Raw genomic sequence first — 15,271 nt, forward strand, 5'->3', positions numbered from 1 at the left:
GAGCGAAGTGCGCATGCGCTGTCTTCCAGCGCACCTCGTTCAACGATGCCTCTGCCAGAGCGCCTGTGCGAAATTACACAGAGGCAAGTGAAGTGAATAAATTAGCTAGGAGGCGGCGCTGGGCGGGGAGCGGATCGGTGGATGACACTTAGGGGGATCTGTGCTGGATGACACTAAGGGGGATCTGTGCTGGATGACACTAAGGGGGATCTGTGCTGGATGACACTAAGGGGGATCTGTGCTGGATGACACTAAGGGGGATCTGTGCTGGATGACACTAAGGGGGATCTGTGCTGGATGACACTAAGGGGGATCTGTGCTGGATGACACTAAGGGGGATCTGTGCTGGATGACACTAAGGGGGATCTGTGCTGGATGACACTTAGGGGGATCTGTGGATGACATAGTATGTAGCTGGAGGGAGAAAACGTGGCCTTACCACAATGAAGGGTACAGTCTGTATAAATAGGTGGGCGACAATATAAATAGGTGGGCGACAAAAAAGGGGCGAGCCACAGGGAGTAGTCAATAGGCAGAGTCAAGGGGGCAGCAAAATTAGCTTTTGCCTAGGGTGGCAAAAATCCTTGCACCAGTCCTGGTTGAACACCTCTGTGTTGGTCCCATGGTCATATGTGCCCGCATTGCTGAGAAAAATGATGCAAATGAGCCTCTAGGAGCAACCTGTGTGAAGGGCCCCCGAATACTCCATCAGGGCAGTGATCATGGGACAGCCCCAGTCTCTTTTTCAGCACTTTCACTGACAAGCTGCATTGGATGCAGAGATCTCTATTCTGGTCCTTGCACTCAACAAGTGTCACTGACATCTCATAAATTGCAGTCCAAAAGCTTAGAAGAAACAGCGCATCCCCTGTATGAACAGACTACTGCGCATGTAAGCCAAAACCAGAAGTCTGTGCTGTAAACTTCCAGGGATGGGGCAGTGATCTCAGTTATAGAGAGAAAACGGCAAGAAATGAATGTATTTGGAGCTTAGAACAGGATTAGGGGTAGGATATGATGATTGAAAATGTTGATTTTAGGTACCAGAAAACACCTTTAATAAACCTGTCTGCAATGTTATTTATGCAAATTAGCACTCTACCAAAAGGAAGAGACTGTCTCTTTCTATAGGTAGTCATTACTCCAGGCTTAAAGGGGTTATCCAATGGTACAAATACCCCCACAATACTGGGCCTCTCCCATGGATGATACTTACCCAGACCCCGGCACCTGCGTCCTTTGGGATCCTTGCACGGCCACTGCTGCATCTCCCTGTCGCACGGATCAAAACATCCGCCAACGGGGGTTGCAACAATAGTAGGCGCGATAGTGACCCGCCTCGTAGCATCGTGTGTGGTGCTAGGGAGGCTGGTCACCGTCATGGCCTGCTATTGGCTGCCCCCCTTTACCCTTTGACAGATCCGCACAACGGGGAGATGTAGCAGTGGCGGTGCAGGTATCCGGAGGGACAAGGGGGCCGGGGGCCGGGGACCGGGTAAGTATCGTCTATAGGAGTGGCCCAGACATTGTGGGCATATTTGTACGATTGGATAACCCCTTTACTGGGTTGAGCATTGACTTACAGGGTAGATACCTACCTATAGGTGCCAATAGACATTTTTCTTCCTTCTGAATGAGAGAATTTGTATACTTTTACTAGGGAGCACTGCCTGTAAGAGTCTACAACAAACAATGAACAATGAATCAACACCCCTCAAAAGCTGCCTCATTATTTGTGATCCCACAATTTAGTGTTCCCTGTATATTGTAGGTAAAGGGACACAAAGTTATCAATGCCTTACCTTTGCCTGCTGTAAATGCTTCTTGGAGGGCCCCTTTAACCTTGCTGTCCCCATGCAGTAATCTGTGGTTTGGTAATATAGCAATATGAGATGCCCCATAAATAGCCTCGGGGTTAAAGGCATAGGCAGAAATCTTTTCTCCAGTTTCACCATTGTCCACCTGTGAGAGCATAAGGCAAAGCAGATTTATTGTCATGTTTAAAGCAGAACTCTAGCTCCCAGAATGGAGGCTAGGTGCTACAATCATTAAACTGAGCATCCAGCCATGATGTATTTTAGATGGACAGACACTTGTGAATGACATGCCGCTGCCTGCCTACTCCATTATACTCTTCTGATTAGGGCAGGAGCAGAGACTACTGGAAGTGTCTCTCCTGAATATCTCAAGAGGAGAAGTGGAAGTCTTAAGTTTGCGGTTAGTATCTACTTTTCTCAGTCCATTTTCTGAGACCACATAGAAAGGTGAGCTTTTAGGATCTGTTCATATGATGCAGTACTACATGGTGGGTGTTGTTGCTGTGCCTGTGAGGTGGTATGACCCAGAGTCAAGGGCGCTTAACCAACCAGCAGGGTGCCGTTGGGCATGCACAACTTTATGTCCATCTGAAACAGGCATTTATACCAGAAGAAAGTGGCCGGATCCCCATCGGATCTCACTGTAGTCAATAGGGATCAAGCAGTGTGCGGCAGTATCTGACTATGCCGGATACGGTGCCGGAGTTCACAACTGAGATGTCAATGTGGCCAGAGTAGCCCCTTCCCCCTGTGGGTGCAGTGCTGCGGTGGTTTATTCTGTAGGTCAGGACGATTAAGGACATGCCAAATGTATGTTTTTTATAATATTTTACTACTTTAAAAACATTTTAGAAGAAAGATTGCTTCGAGTTGCCATATTCTGACATCCATAACTTATATTTTTTACTTACAAAGCTGTGTGAGGGCTCATTTTTTGTAAATCAATCTATACTTTTAATTATACCATTTTGGGATGCATGCAATATTTTAAGACATTCACTGTTCAGGTTAAAAAAATGGGATAATCAATAGGATTATTATATGTATATACATTGGGATTTTCATATTTTAGTGCTTTTAACCCCTTCAGGACCCTGCCATTATTTACCTTAAGGACCAGGCCATTTTTAGCAAATCTGACATGTGTCAATATACGTGGTGATAACTTTAAAACACTTTTACTTATCCAGGCCATTCTGAGAATGTTTTCTCGTCACATATTGCACTTTATGACAGTGGTAAAATGGAGTCAAAATATTTTATTTTTATTTATAAAAAAATACCAAATTAAAAAAAATATAATTTTTTTTTGCAAATTTCAATTTCTCTACTTTTATAATAGATAGATATAACTACAAAAAACATTATTACTTTACATTCCCCATATGTCTACTTCATGTTTGGATCATTTTGAAAATGAAATTTTCTTTTTGGGGACGTTAGAACGCTTAGAAGTTTAGAAGCAAATCTTAAAAAAAATTTAAAGACCAGTTCAGTGAAGTCACTTTGTGGGGCTTACATATTAGAAAACACCGATAAATCACCCATTTTAGAAACTACACCCCTCAAGGTATTCAAAACTGATTTTACAAACCTTGTTAACCCTTTAGGTGCCCCACGAGAATTAAAGAAAAATGGGAATTATTTTTTTTAAGCAGATTTGAAATTTTTATCTATTTTTTCTGCAACACATCAAGGGTTAACAGCCAAACAAAACTCAAAATCTATTACCCTGAATCTGGAGTTTACAGAAACATCCATATGTGCTCAAAAACTGATGTATGGGCGCATAGCAGGCTTCAGAGTGGAAGGAGCACCATATGGCGTCAGAAGAGCGGATTTAGCTGGAATGGTAATTGGGAGCTATGTCGTATAAAAAGACACCCTAAGGTGGCCCTATAATGGAAACCCCCCAAAAATTACCCCATTTTGGAAACTACACCCCTCAAGGAATCTTTCAAGGTGTGTAGTGAGCACTTTGATCTCAAAGGTGTTTCCTAGAAGTGAAAAATAAAAATTGAATTTACATCCACATTTTTCACTTTCCCAAAGGGTAACAGGACAAAATGCACCCCACATTTTGTTCCCCATTTGCCCCCAAATACGCCAACACCCCATATGTGCTGAAAAAATGATGTATGGGCGCACAGCAGGGCTCTAGATTCAAACTGCAAAATATGGATGTTGCTGACCTGAATTGGCAGACATTTATTTTAGGTACCATGTTGCATTTAAAAGATTCCTGAGGTCCCTAGAAATAAAAAAAAACTAAAAGTGACCCCATTTTGGAAAGAGCACCCTCGTACGAACATTTTAAGTGGTGGTAACCCTTATCCAGCAGTGGGTGAAGTCCTACACGATCTTCCCACTAACTCCTAGGATGGGGGGGCATTCTGGGGGATTCTATCCGGGAATCTTTCCCTTCTTAAATGCGGAACTTGTGAGTGTACCCGGAGCTACTCACAAAGTTTGTATAACTTTATGCCATAACTTGCCCGTTTGCTAGGCAGGTACTGGTGGAATCTAATCCTCCCTTTGAAAAGTAATAGGGACTCATCTACACTGACATTTTTATCTGGGTTGTACACCTTAGCAAACTTGGTGTTAGGCTCCATTCACACATCCGCAGAATGGGTCCGCATCCATTCTGCAAAATTATGCGGAACAGGTGCGGACCCATTCATTTTCAATGGGTCCGGAATGTTCCGTTCCGCAAAAAAAAATAGAACATGACCTATTCTTGTCCTTAATACGCACATTGCCGGTGTCCGTGTTTTGCGGACATGTGAATAGACCCTTAAAATGGTTAATGACAGGCCTAACCTTGAACAGGTGGTCAAATGTTGGGCCGTTTTGGGGTGGGCACTGTGCATTGTTGTTGTAGTGTAGGAATTTCCTAATTGACTCAAATCGTTTCCGGTATGCCGATGTAGGGCTCTGATCAATGAATTGTTGGGCGTATAAATTGGTTTGGGCCACCATTAAATTTACAAAATCTTCAGAGAAGAAGATTTTGAAAAAATCTAGTTCAGTGAAGCCCATGAGCCTTTAGCTACGCCCCTGAACTTCACACACCAAAAACAGTACTTCACACACCAAAAACTTCACACACCAAAAACAGTACCAATTACCTTTAACATGTAGTCAAAAAAGCAGCCGGTGCACTCGCCAATCCAGTTGGCCTGCATGCTTTTAACCCCGTACCATTCAGGGAGATCTGCTAAAGCCTCTTGCATTGCCTGCAATAAACATACAGTTCTACAGTCAGAGGGAATCCATTTCTATGTACAGTGTCATTTTGCATATAAAAGTGTAAATGAATGATACAGTACTTCCCACATGTACATTGTATGCTGTTCATATGGTTGAAGCTATAATTATGAAATTAAATACAGAGAAGTATTTTGTGAAGTTCTATAATGACCTGATAGTTCTTGAGATGAATTAAAGGGGTTGTCTCACTTCAGCAAATAGCATTTATTGTGTAGATAAAGTTAATACAAGCCACTTACTAATGCATTAGATTCTCCATATTGCTCCTTTTCTGACTTGATTTATGTTTCCATAGTATTATACAGTTCTCATTTCCAGAGGTTATGACCACCTTTTAATCCAGCGCCAGTGGTCGTGCTTGCACACTATGTGAGCTCCCATGGTCCCAGCCACCAAAGAGGCCAGCTCTTTCACCTATAGTGTGCAAGCACAACCACCTTTGCTGGATTGCAGGATGGTCATAACCCCTGGATATGAGCATTGTATAATACTATGGAAAAATGAATCAAGCCAGCAAAGGAGACAATATGGACAGTCACAATACATTAGTAAGTGCCTTGTATTAACTGTCTATATGAGGAATGTGAGACAACCCGTTAAATATAAATGCCAGGAATCATGGAGATTGTTATAGAGGGAGAAGTAAATCTAAAATTGTGGAATTCCTTCACAAATGATGGACTGCTGATACAGTAATACCAGTTTTGAAATGAAATTGGCAAAACATGAGGCAAGCAAACTTATCTTGATGCAACATATGAACTATAGAAATCTGAAGTCTTCTTTTGAAAATGACTGTTGTCAGAGGTTCCCCTGGTAAGCACAGCTCTTTCTAGCCACAGCTAAATAATGGAGGTTGTGGGTGAGGAACCCCTACTAATAACTCAAAATTCCCCAATACTGTATCTAAGCAATCTAGATAGTCTCTTTAAGGGTTTAAAACAGAGGCAGTGTAACAGGTTGTCTGCCAGGACTCAGCACTAGTTGATATTCCACCCATGGCTGTCACAATGTCATTCTTGGACGAGTGAGATGAGGGTTTTCACACTTCAATTTCTAAATGTTTGTTTGAAAACACTGTTATGGACAATGGTGTCTTTGACAGGATGTCTTTGAGAACACCTCCATGCATGTAAAATGATGTCTCTGTGGAATGGGTGCAGCAGCTGAGAAGAACATGTCTCTGGAATGCAGATGTTAACTTTTCTATGACACAATACTCTGTGTATGAGACCTTCATTCCTATGGGAGGTAAAACCTGCCAAAATTAAAATGAAATAGAAAAAACTAAAATTATAATTAAAATAACCTTTTAACATTGTAATTTCATCTAACGTCTGCAAAATGCACGCCATAATTAAAAAGAAAATTCAATTCCTCCATTAGAATTTTCTTTTCCAACTCCAGTTGTGGGTCAAAAGTGTCAAAAATCAATGTAAAAGTAAATTTCCACTTTGTCAATTAATTATCCTCTTCCTATAGTAGACTTTTCTAACTGTTTGGAAACTACAGCTCCCAGAATCCTCCTTTCACATCTATGGGAGTTACAAGAACAGCTGAGTAAATGTGCATGTTGGGAGTTGTAGTTTCAAAGCAGCTGGAGTTCAGGGTTTCTCTGAGCATTCATCTGTTTAGTTTATTCAGCTAGTTATGCCACATTGGTTCGGTAGATTGAAACTACCGAACACAGACCACTCTCCTGGCTCATTGACTTCCAAGGAGCCCGTCAATTAAGCGTTTTCTCAGGGTCGCCGCCATTCGTATATACAAATGCCACGTGGCGGAGGAAACGACGGCCATCTTGTTTGTTCGGGACAAAGGCAGCGGGACTTGATCGTCGAATGTCGGGCACTAAAATCAGACACTCGACTTCCTGAACACCGGTCTCAAACATACGAACGAGGGAACTGTATTTCCCGAACAACTAGGAGAGCGTTTTTTGGTACGTTGATGTATTCGTATGAGGGGAACAATCGCTCCTATGCGCCAGGAGGCTCCGGTCGTGGATTAAGGAGTTATTTAACATTTTCAGAATTGACCGACCGCACACGCTGAATTCGTGGAACTATTTTGGGCAAAAGCTTCGGGTGCGGTCGGTAACTAAAGACTTCCACACTTTTTAAAAATCGCTGAACCGATCTGGGGGAAATTTGAATATGTTTTTCCCCCAGATCGGGGCTATCAGGGGATTTGTAGGGATACCTTAAGCATAAAGGGGGTTCTGAATTTTGGGGAAAATGTGTGCACTTCGCCTGGAGATAATTGGGTTATTTCTTACTTATCTCACAAGCGGAGACAGGGAGTGTTTAAGTGTAACTGTACTTTAGATTGGCTATTTAGTTTGTGTACTGTGGGAGGTCCTCCTGCAAGGGGACCTCTATAAAAGCCTGTGTGGTCTCAATAAACGTCTGTTACACCCTTCATCATGTGTCGGCCTGTGTTTGGATACTGGATTACTACTTGGGGAAAACTGTAATAGAGGATTTTGTTTCTTTGGATTTGAACTACTGACCAGAAGGACCGAACGGCGAGTTTTCATCACTCAGGCTCTCAGCCGTTCGGCTCAAGTTATACGAACCCATAGCTACCAATTCAGGGTTCGTTAAAATGGCTGTGACTGTGGCGCTAAGGTCTTGTTTCACACAATACTGTACTATCTGCAACTGTTATCAACTGAGGAGCCACGAGTAGCGGGTCTGGTTGGGGAACAGTGCATTCAGGAATCTTACATTAACCAAACCCACCTCTCAAAGAAACAGGAACGGCCCTTTATCGTAGGTGGCGGAGGACGGGGTAGCAGATTACTGCCTTTGCCTACTTCAGTGCTATTTCAGGGCGCAATTTAGTTGGAGAAATCTTGCATACATGTAGTTACTTAAACTGCAATTTCCAAATACTTTCTTTCTATGGGAATTGCTTCTTTGAGACTCGGAAAGTAAATTTTCTACTGTCTAAGCAATGCGGTAGGGAATAAAATGCAATAATTACTGTCTGTACAGTCCAAAATGAACACAAATAATATATATATTGTAGGAAGGAACAAGGGGCTGTCATTGATAGTTGGTATGTGTCATCGAGGTTCCTAGCCTCGGTGAGGTAAGAGCCGTTTTTTCTCAAGTGTCATTATTGCAGATTTCAGTCTGACACTTCAGCTGTTTAGTATGCCTGTAAAGCTAATCCAGGATGGCTTTTACTGGGAGTAGTCATAGTGCAGGGTGGGTGACTACTCCCCATGTTCCAGGCCAGGTCTTGGCAGGCTTATAAAGCAGTCAGCACTATCAGGTGGGGTGGATTTACCTCCATCTGACAGTGAAGCTGTGGAGTCCTCTGTGCTGAGGGCTGAAGACTGCAAACAGACATGCAGGATGCTTGGAAGCCTGCCATTGAACTTTTCTGTGGCTGAGCATTCAGCCGGGTGTGAACTGACACCTAGGATTCCAGGTGAACACTGTTTTGTTTTGCTGTGTATGAACAAGCACCAAGACTGTTATGTTTTGCTGAGTGTGAATAAAACACTGAAGTTTGATTTACAACCTGGTTCCTTGCCTCTATAATGTGTCCGCTAACCTATCTACCAGAGCAAATCCCCACAATATATACACACACATACATATGTATAGCGACTGCAATGGTGCTTGAACTCAGGAAGGGGCCCGGGAGAAGGACAAATGGATTTATCTTCAGGGCCCGGAAAGAGGTGAGTATAGTGCACTGGTATTACTCAGCACTTTTCTCTTCTTCTCCGAGCCCCTGCACTGCACTAAGTTCTGGAAGTACATAGGCTGTCAGGGCAGGATGTAGTGTGTGTAGGAGCATGCTATGACCTAATGTCAGGTCACAGTCTAGTGCAGTGATGGCGAACCTATGGCACGGGTGCCAGAGGTGGCACTCAGAGCCCTCTCTGTGGGCACCCGCACCCTGGAAAAAGTCTATGGTGTACCAATATCCCTTAGACTCTCCCTGCCATTCATCAGCGCAGGGCGCACTATGAACAGCATAGGCAGCGCTTTGAATGTAGGCAGGATATTATAGATAAATGATAAAGTACATGGAAGATATACTGTATTGGTATTCAGGTTAAATTGCTGTGTTGACAATTTGCGATAAATGTGGGTTTTTGGTTACATTTTGGGCACTCGGTCTATAAAAGGTTCACCATCACTGGTCTAGTGCGTGCCTAGACCCAGTCCAGATGCGCCCGCAGGGGGAGGAGAGAGGTGACTATTTTTTCTTTGGTTCGGTCTGAGGTCTGCATTAAGGGGACCAAGGTGTGGTGTGTGTGTGTGGTAGGGGGGGGGGGGAGGGTTGGTTTCCCGTTCAAATATTTGCTGTGGGGCCCAGTCAGTTCTAGTTACATCACTGTGTGTGTAAATAAATATATATACACACACAAACAACAAAATAAACACACCAACGCATCAGGCGACAGATATTCAGCCAAATCAGAACATTTTCAGTGTGTAGTCATTAATATTTGGCAACTAGATAGTTTACTTTTTTCCAGGAAAAAATTAACTCTGCTGATTGAAAACACACTGCATACTTGGGAGGAAATCCATGAAGACATTCACTTACATATTAAAGAAAGACAGAAGACCTATTTGGGGAAAAATGTACTCATTAACAAAATAATAAGTTGCTGGAATAAAATAACACTTTATAAGTGTGACTGTAACGATGATATATATAAGTGATTACAATATTGTAGAAAATTGATGTTTTTTTTTTGGGGTGGGGGGGTGGGGGGAATTGTAAAATTGCAAGGAGGCTCTAGTACCCTGTTGAGCCACCTCTAGCCTGGATACAAGATGATACACAGTTGGGCATGGATACAGGTGGCATACTGGTTCTGTATGGTGTCCTGTGGAACATTTGACCACAGATGTTGCAGCTAGGCCTGTAGATCCTCCATACTTGTAGGATGCTGAAGCTGGCGTCCGACAACTGCTCGATTGGTGATAAATCTGGTGACCAGGCACGACAAGGAAGTTTTGCAATCTGGTGGAGACATTCCTGGGAATCCCTTGGTGTGTGCGGGCGAGCATTATCCTGCTGAAAAATGTCATTTGGCAGCCCTGCCATGAGAGGCAGCACATGTGGCCACAATATGTCCTACACATATCACTGAGCTGGTAGTGTCCCTCATATCACTACTAGAGGTGACTAACTGTCATATGTGATGGCTCCCCAGATCAAAGAATCAGCAGTATGGGCAGAGTAATGCTCCACAGCAAAGGCAGGATTGAACGCTCACCATTAAGCCACCATACTCTAACCCGACCGTCTCGGTCAATGGCAGGACATGTAATGGGCGCCATGACACCAAATTTCCCTCTGTTATGCACCTGAAAATGGTTCAAGCAGAGACAGGGGTGTGTAATGAAGGACCCAATGGTGGACAACACAACTGTGGGAGCTGCTCTTTACTGATGGTCAGTCTGGCATTTTTCAGCAGAATGATTGCTGCCCACCTACAGCAAGGGTTTCCCAGGAATGTCTCCACCATTATGGGTCTTACAGAACCTGTTTGCCGTGTGTGCCTGCCCTCATATAACCACTGATCGCAACATCTAACAGCTAGGTAAAAATGGCCAAGATGGCGGACAATTTGTCAAAATGACCATCCTGTTTCTCTCAGTCCAATGTTGTGCCCCCTCTCAAAGTCTGTGAGCTGGACAAAATGTCTGAGTGCGTTGTAAAGGCATGTCTAGCAATCAATGATCTCTACCCAAAAGTAGCATCTGAGAGCCTTTTTATGGGCAGAGGGAGAAGCACTTTTACACCCTCGCAGACCTATCTAATCAGAGCATACCAGTAATCATTTACGTATCTGCCTGAGATATAAATTGTAAGTTTTGCAGCAATGTATTATTTTGTTTTTGGCCAACGGTTGTATGTATATTCAGTTCTGTCCACACATTACCACATTCTTGTCCTAGAATGCTCTACAACAAGCGCACCTGGCAACGACTGTGTTAAAGAGCGCTAGCTGCTGCTGGGAGACATCTCACTGTATTCCGCGGGGTAACACAATTGCTGACAATCACAAAGCTCCTCAAAACATAGATATTTAGCATCAAAGCCCAACATGTGGAGAGCGGTCACCATGGCAACCGCTTATGTCTGCCCAAGACTAAAACATGCAAAGCTGCTGATCTGAATTACAATGCGACAACTTACTTTGCCATCTAGATTTTACATGCATGTGTGTATTAGTACCAATAAGTGTCACCATCCTGCTGGTAATTTGTTCTTTGCAGTTGTACGGAAAAGAAAATGAAAAATTAACTAATTCCCTCCAGGCCGGTACCCAGACACTGAGCATGGCTGGACGTTCAGGGCAGATACACTTGACATTACAGTCCTTTATGTGCTATTTGGACAAGAACATTTAATAGTCGCATTCAAGTGAATATGGATTGGAAAGATATTTTGAGTATTGATATAGGGGCCACGGAAGAAGAAACTCACATAAGGCATACTCTATCCCGACAGTATCAAACAAAAGAGGAGTAAGCAGGAGCAAGAGTAAGGGTGGCGGTACATGGTGCGGTCCGGGCACGGGATCGCCATGTGGATTATCGTTAATTACCAGGTTGCACCTGTACTTGCTATTATTTCAAATAAGGTCTCCAGAACACCACTTTATGTTCAGTCTGCATTCAATCCACAAAAATTCATTTCAACTGGCCACAAAAGATGCGGACACCACACCACGTGCTGTCCGCATCCGTATGTCAGCTCCGCTGCCCTGCAAAAAAGATAGAACATGTCCTATTCTTGTCCATTTTGCAGACAAGGATTTAACATTTCGAAAGTAGTTTTAAAAAAAAAAAAAATATGGGGGCATGCACATGGCTAGGATCCGCAATTTGCGGACCGTAAAACAGAGAGAGTCTTGTGCATGAGCCCTAACAAGTACAGGTGCGTCCTCGATTCCCAGTAAGCCACAGGCGCATCCTGTAGCTGGACCGTGCAGTAATTTCAGTAATTGGCTATGTTATTAATTTCTGGTATAATATTTTTGTGCTATGTGGACACATCCCTTTAATATAATGCCCTGAAAACCTTTCAGCTTCTGCCAGGTACAGACAGTGTTGACATGGAGACTTTATATGGATTCCAATTGACTTCTACAACAATGTTCACACACATAGGAATCATGCACACGGCCGTTGTTTGGGTCCGCATCCAAGCTGCCGTTTTGGCGGCTCGGATGTGGACCCATTTACGTCAATGGGGCCGCACACTCAGTGTGCTGTTCGCATCCGTTGCTCCGTTCCGTGGCCCCGCAAAAAGTGCGGACAAGAATAGGCATTTATATTTAAGGCTGCAATTTGCGGAACGCGCACAAACGCCATCCGTGTTTTGAGGATCCACGATTTGCGGACTACAAAACACACCACGTTCGTGTGCATGAGGCCATACAAACATATCTGCCACACTTCAAGTTCATTGATTTTGATGTAGACAGTGACAGGAATCCAAACTTTCAACAAAATCCAATATGACACATACTCTACACCTTCCACTTTAAGGGCTGTAATGACATTACCAGTTACGGAGAAGTATTCGTACAACACACATAGGTCAAGTTTAACCCATTCTCAACATTTGCCATACACTTATGTCATAATGTTAGAAGGAGAGAATGGAGCGAGATCAGCAGTTTAGCCTGCTCCATAAACGGGGGTGCTAGATATGTTATACAGCTGACACCCGCCCACAGTGACCAGGAGCGGAGATACTCTGACCCCAGTCATTGAAAGCTTCAGATGCTGTTGGAAGCCCAACATTTTACTGACTCCTGACTTGAGGCCTTTATTGCAGAGTGGAATTGGGCCGTAAATACCTAAGCAACTTTCCCACAAAGCAATCGTGGTGGACAAGTCCTATCTGCTGAACAGACAATAGAAACTGCTGTGTTATCTGGGAAATCAAGAATCACCATGCCTGAGAGACAATACAGGGTGTTGTCCCCTGAGGAGCACACCTGTGAACTCGTGATTTATGATGCCTCCAGATCTGGGTGGAGCCACGACCTGCGGTGACCTGTTCTGCAAGTCTGTTTGACCTTTAGATTAAGGACAGCTCTGGACCCAAGGTTACCACCTACAGGAAGGTGTTAACCTCTACAACTGTAAATGGACTGTGCTGATTGGCTAAGACAATATCTTGGAGGCGTTCCAGGGATGGGCACTGTATAGGCTATGTGTGTCTGTAAGTATAACTAGATAGCTGGTTAGGGACTTACTTCCCTACCCCTGACCTGTATGTTCCCTTGGTTCCTGTCCTTTAGTTAGTTAACCTTTTATGTTTGATTCCCTGTTACTATTAATAAATCCCCTCTTAAAGATCCAGTAGCTATTTTGTTAATTTATAATTAACTGGCACCCCAAAGCTTAGCAGATTCTACAGATGCCGTGGTCAATCGCGGCATCTGTGCAGTTAAACAGAGAGATCAACCCCCCTGTCCTCTGACTATCCAATGATCAGTAGTCATGGCACCCTGGGACCCTGTGATGGCTCCCAGGCCCGCCTTGACAATCCTCCTATTAAAGGGGTTGTCTCATCATGGTGGACAATGGGGGCATATTGCTAGGATGTGCCCCCATTGTGTTATAGGTGTGGGTCCCACCGCCCTCTATTTATTTTCTATGGGGCCGGCAAAATGTCCATTTCCTGGACGTAAGGGCGTTTGCAAAGTCATAAAACCGGGTGTTACAACTTTTCTTACACCCAAAACTGGCATAGCATTTTTAATAAACACCTCCATTGTACCTGTTGACAGACTCCCTTTGATAGCAACATATCCTAAATATCATGGCCAATACTTCAGGCAAATATCAAGTTTTCTTGCATCTTACCTTTGCATGCACTGTTGTTTTAAGGAACCACTGTTTTAAATACTTTTGCTCCACTTTTGCTCCAGAGCGCCAAGAGCATCCACTTTCATCCACCTGCTCATTAGCAAGCACAGTCTGATCTACAGGATCCCAATTAACCAAGGCCTACAATAAAAAAAAAAACTGGGCTATCATGATTTAAGTACACAGTAAGTGAACAGCTACTGTAATATTTTCAAACGTTCCAGCAGCATATTAATTCTTACGAATACAAAAAGAAACATTTTGCCATAGCAACCCTCAGAATTAAAGGTAATTCATTTTTTTTTTAAAGCAGAATCCAAAAATTGTTTGTGTTTCAACTGGTTGCTATGGGTAATACTTTCCTCTATACTTTGCATCTGTTTTCTGTTTCAATAGTTTTTATTAGGTTTTTCAAAACACAATCAATAAAACTGATTACAAAAATCCTAAAATAAGTTCCTATAAATATCACATATGCACACAAATCATATCTATTCCATTAATATAACATATGAGGCTGTATCATCTGGAATTCCAAACTGCCAGTAAAGGAACAAAAAAAACTTAAGCAGAATAACACAGAACAAGTAAATATGGCCTTAACAAAGGGCGCTAAAACGTTGCAATCATTGACTTGCCATCTACAAAAAATTAGCTACTGCATAATTCATATTTGTCAATGATATAACATCTTGGAGAAATACAAATTTGGTCACAGACATTTATGGAGAAAAGCCTGTGATTTCCAATCCTTCATTTTGGTTTTTTACAAAATGTTAAAAGTACCTTCTTATATTGATAGGTTGTGTTGAGTGTATGGATTACCTCATCTAAGCCTGATGGCAAAGGATTTTTTCCTATTTCTTCTTCTTGATTACCAGTTGATGTTAAAAGTACTTGACCTACTATAACTCCCATCCTCCAGGGAGGTGTTATGTATGAACAATTAAGGTAGTTCAGGAGAAAAAATAGTTAAAGGGTAGAATAGAGAGAATACTCCCTTCTGGAAATTGTGCTGTTTCAGACAAGACCAAGGAGTATGTGACGGTGTGCCAGCTCTTTCACATCCACTCCAGCACAACCCAGAGCCTGGAAGAATAATGCTTAGCTTGTCGGCAGTAGAATACCACCTTAAAGGGGTTGTCCGAATAGAACAAAAACTCAAACAGCCCCTGTACATGTGGTAAATTAACAAAAGAATCAATACTCGCCCCTTGTCTCCCTGAATCTTCCAGCTCTGAGTGCAGCTCCTCCCTAACGGTGATGTCATCTTCTTTACTGCAGCTGTGACATTCCAAGCACACAGGTCAC

At 43.0% G+C, this 15,271-nt stretch overlaps 1 protein-coding gene across 1 annotated transcript in view; it reads right to left on the bottom strand.

Moving 5' to 3' along the window:
• Positions 1-15,271, bottom strand: part of LARS2 (leucyl-tRNA synthetase 2, mitochondrial) — a 185,240-nt gene that overhangs the window by 67,244 nt on the left and 102,725 nt on the right. Inside the window, exons 7-9 of the mRNA XM_044293661.1 lie at positions 13,958-14,101; positions 4,949-5,056; positions 1,803-1,962 (exon numbers count right to left, since the gene is read on the bottom strand). Coding sequence (XP_044149596.1) covers positions 1,803-1,962; positions 4,949-5,056; positions 13,958-14,101 — 412 coding nt within the window. The remainder of the gene's footprint in view (positions 1-1,802; positions 1,963-4,948; positions 5,057-13,957; positions 14,102-15,271) is intronic.

The sequence above is a fragment of the Bufo gargarizans genome, chromosome 5 (assembly GCF_014858855.1).
Source record: "Bufo gargarizans isolate SCDJY-AF-19 chromosome 5, ASM1485885v1, whole genome shotgun sequence".
Classification (NCBI taxonomy): Eukaryota; Metazoa; Chordata; class Amphibia; order Anura; family Bufonidae; genus Bufo; species Bufo gargarizans.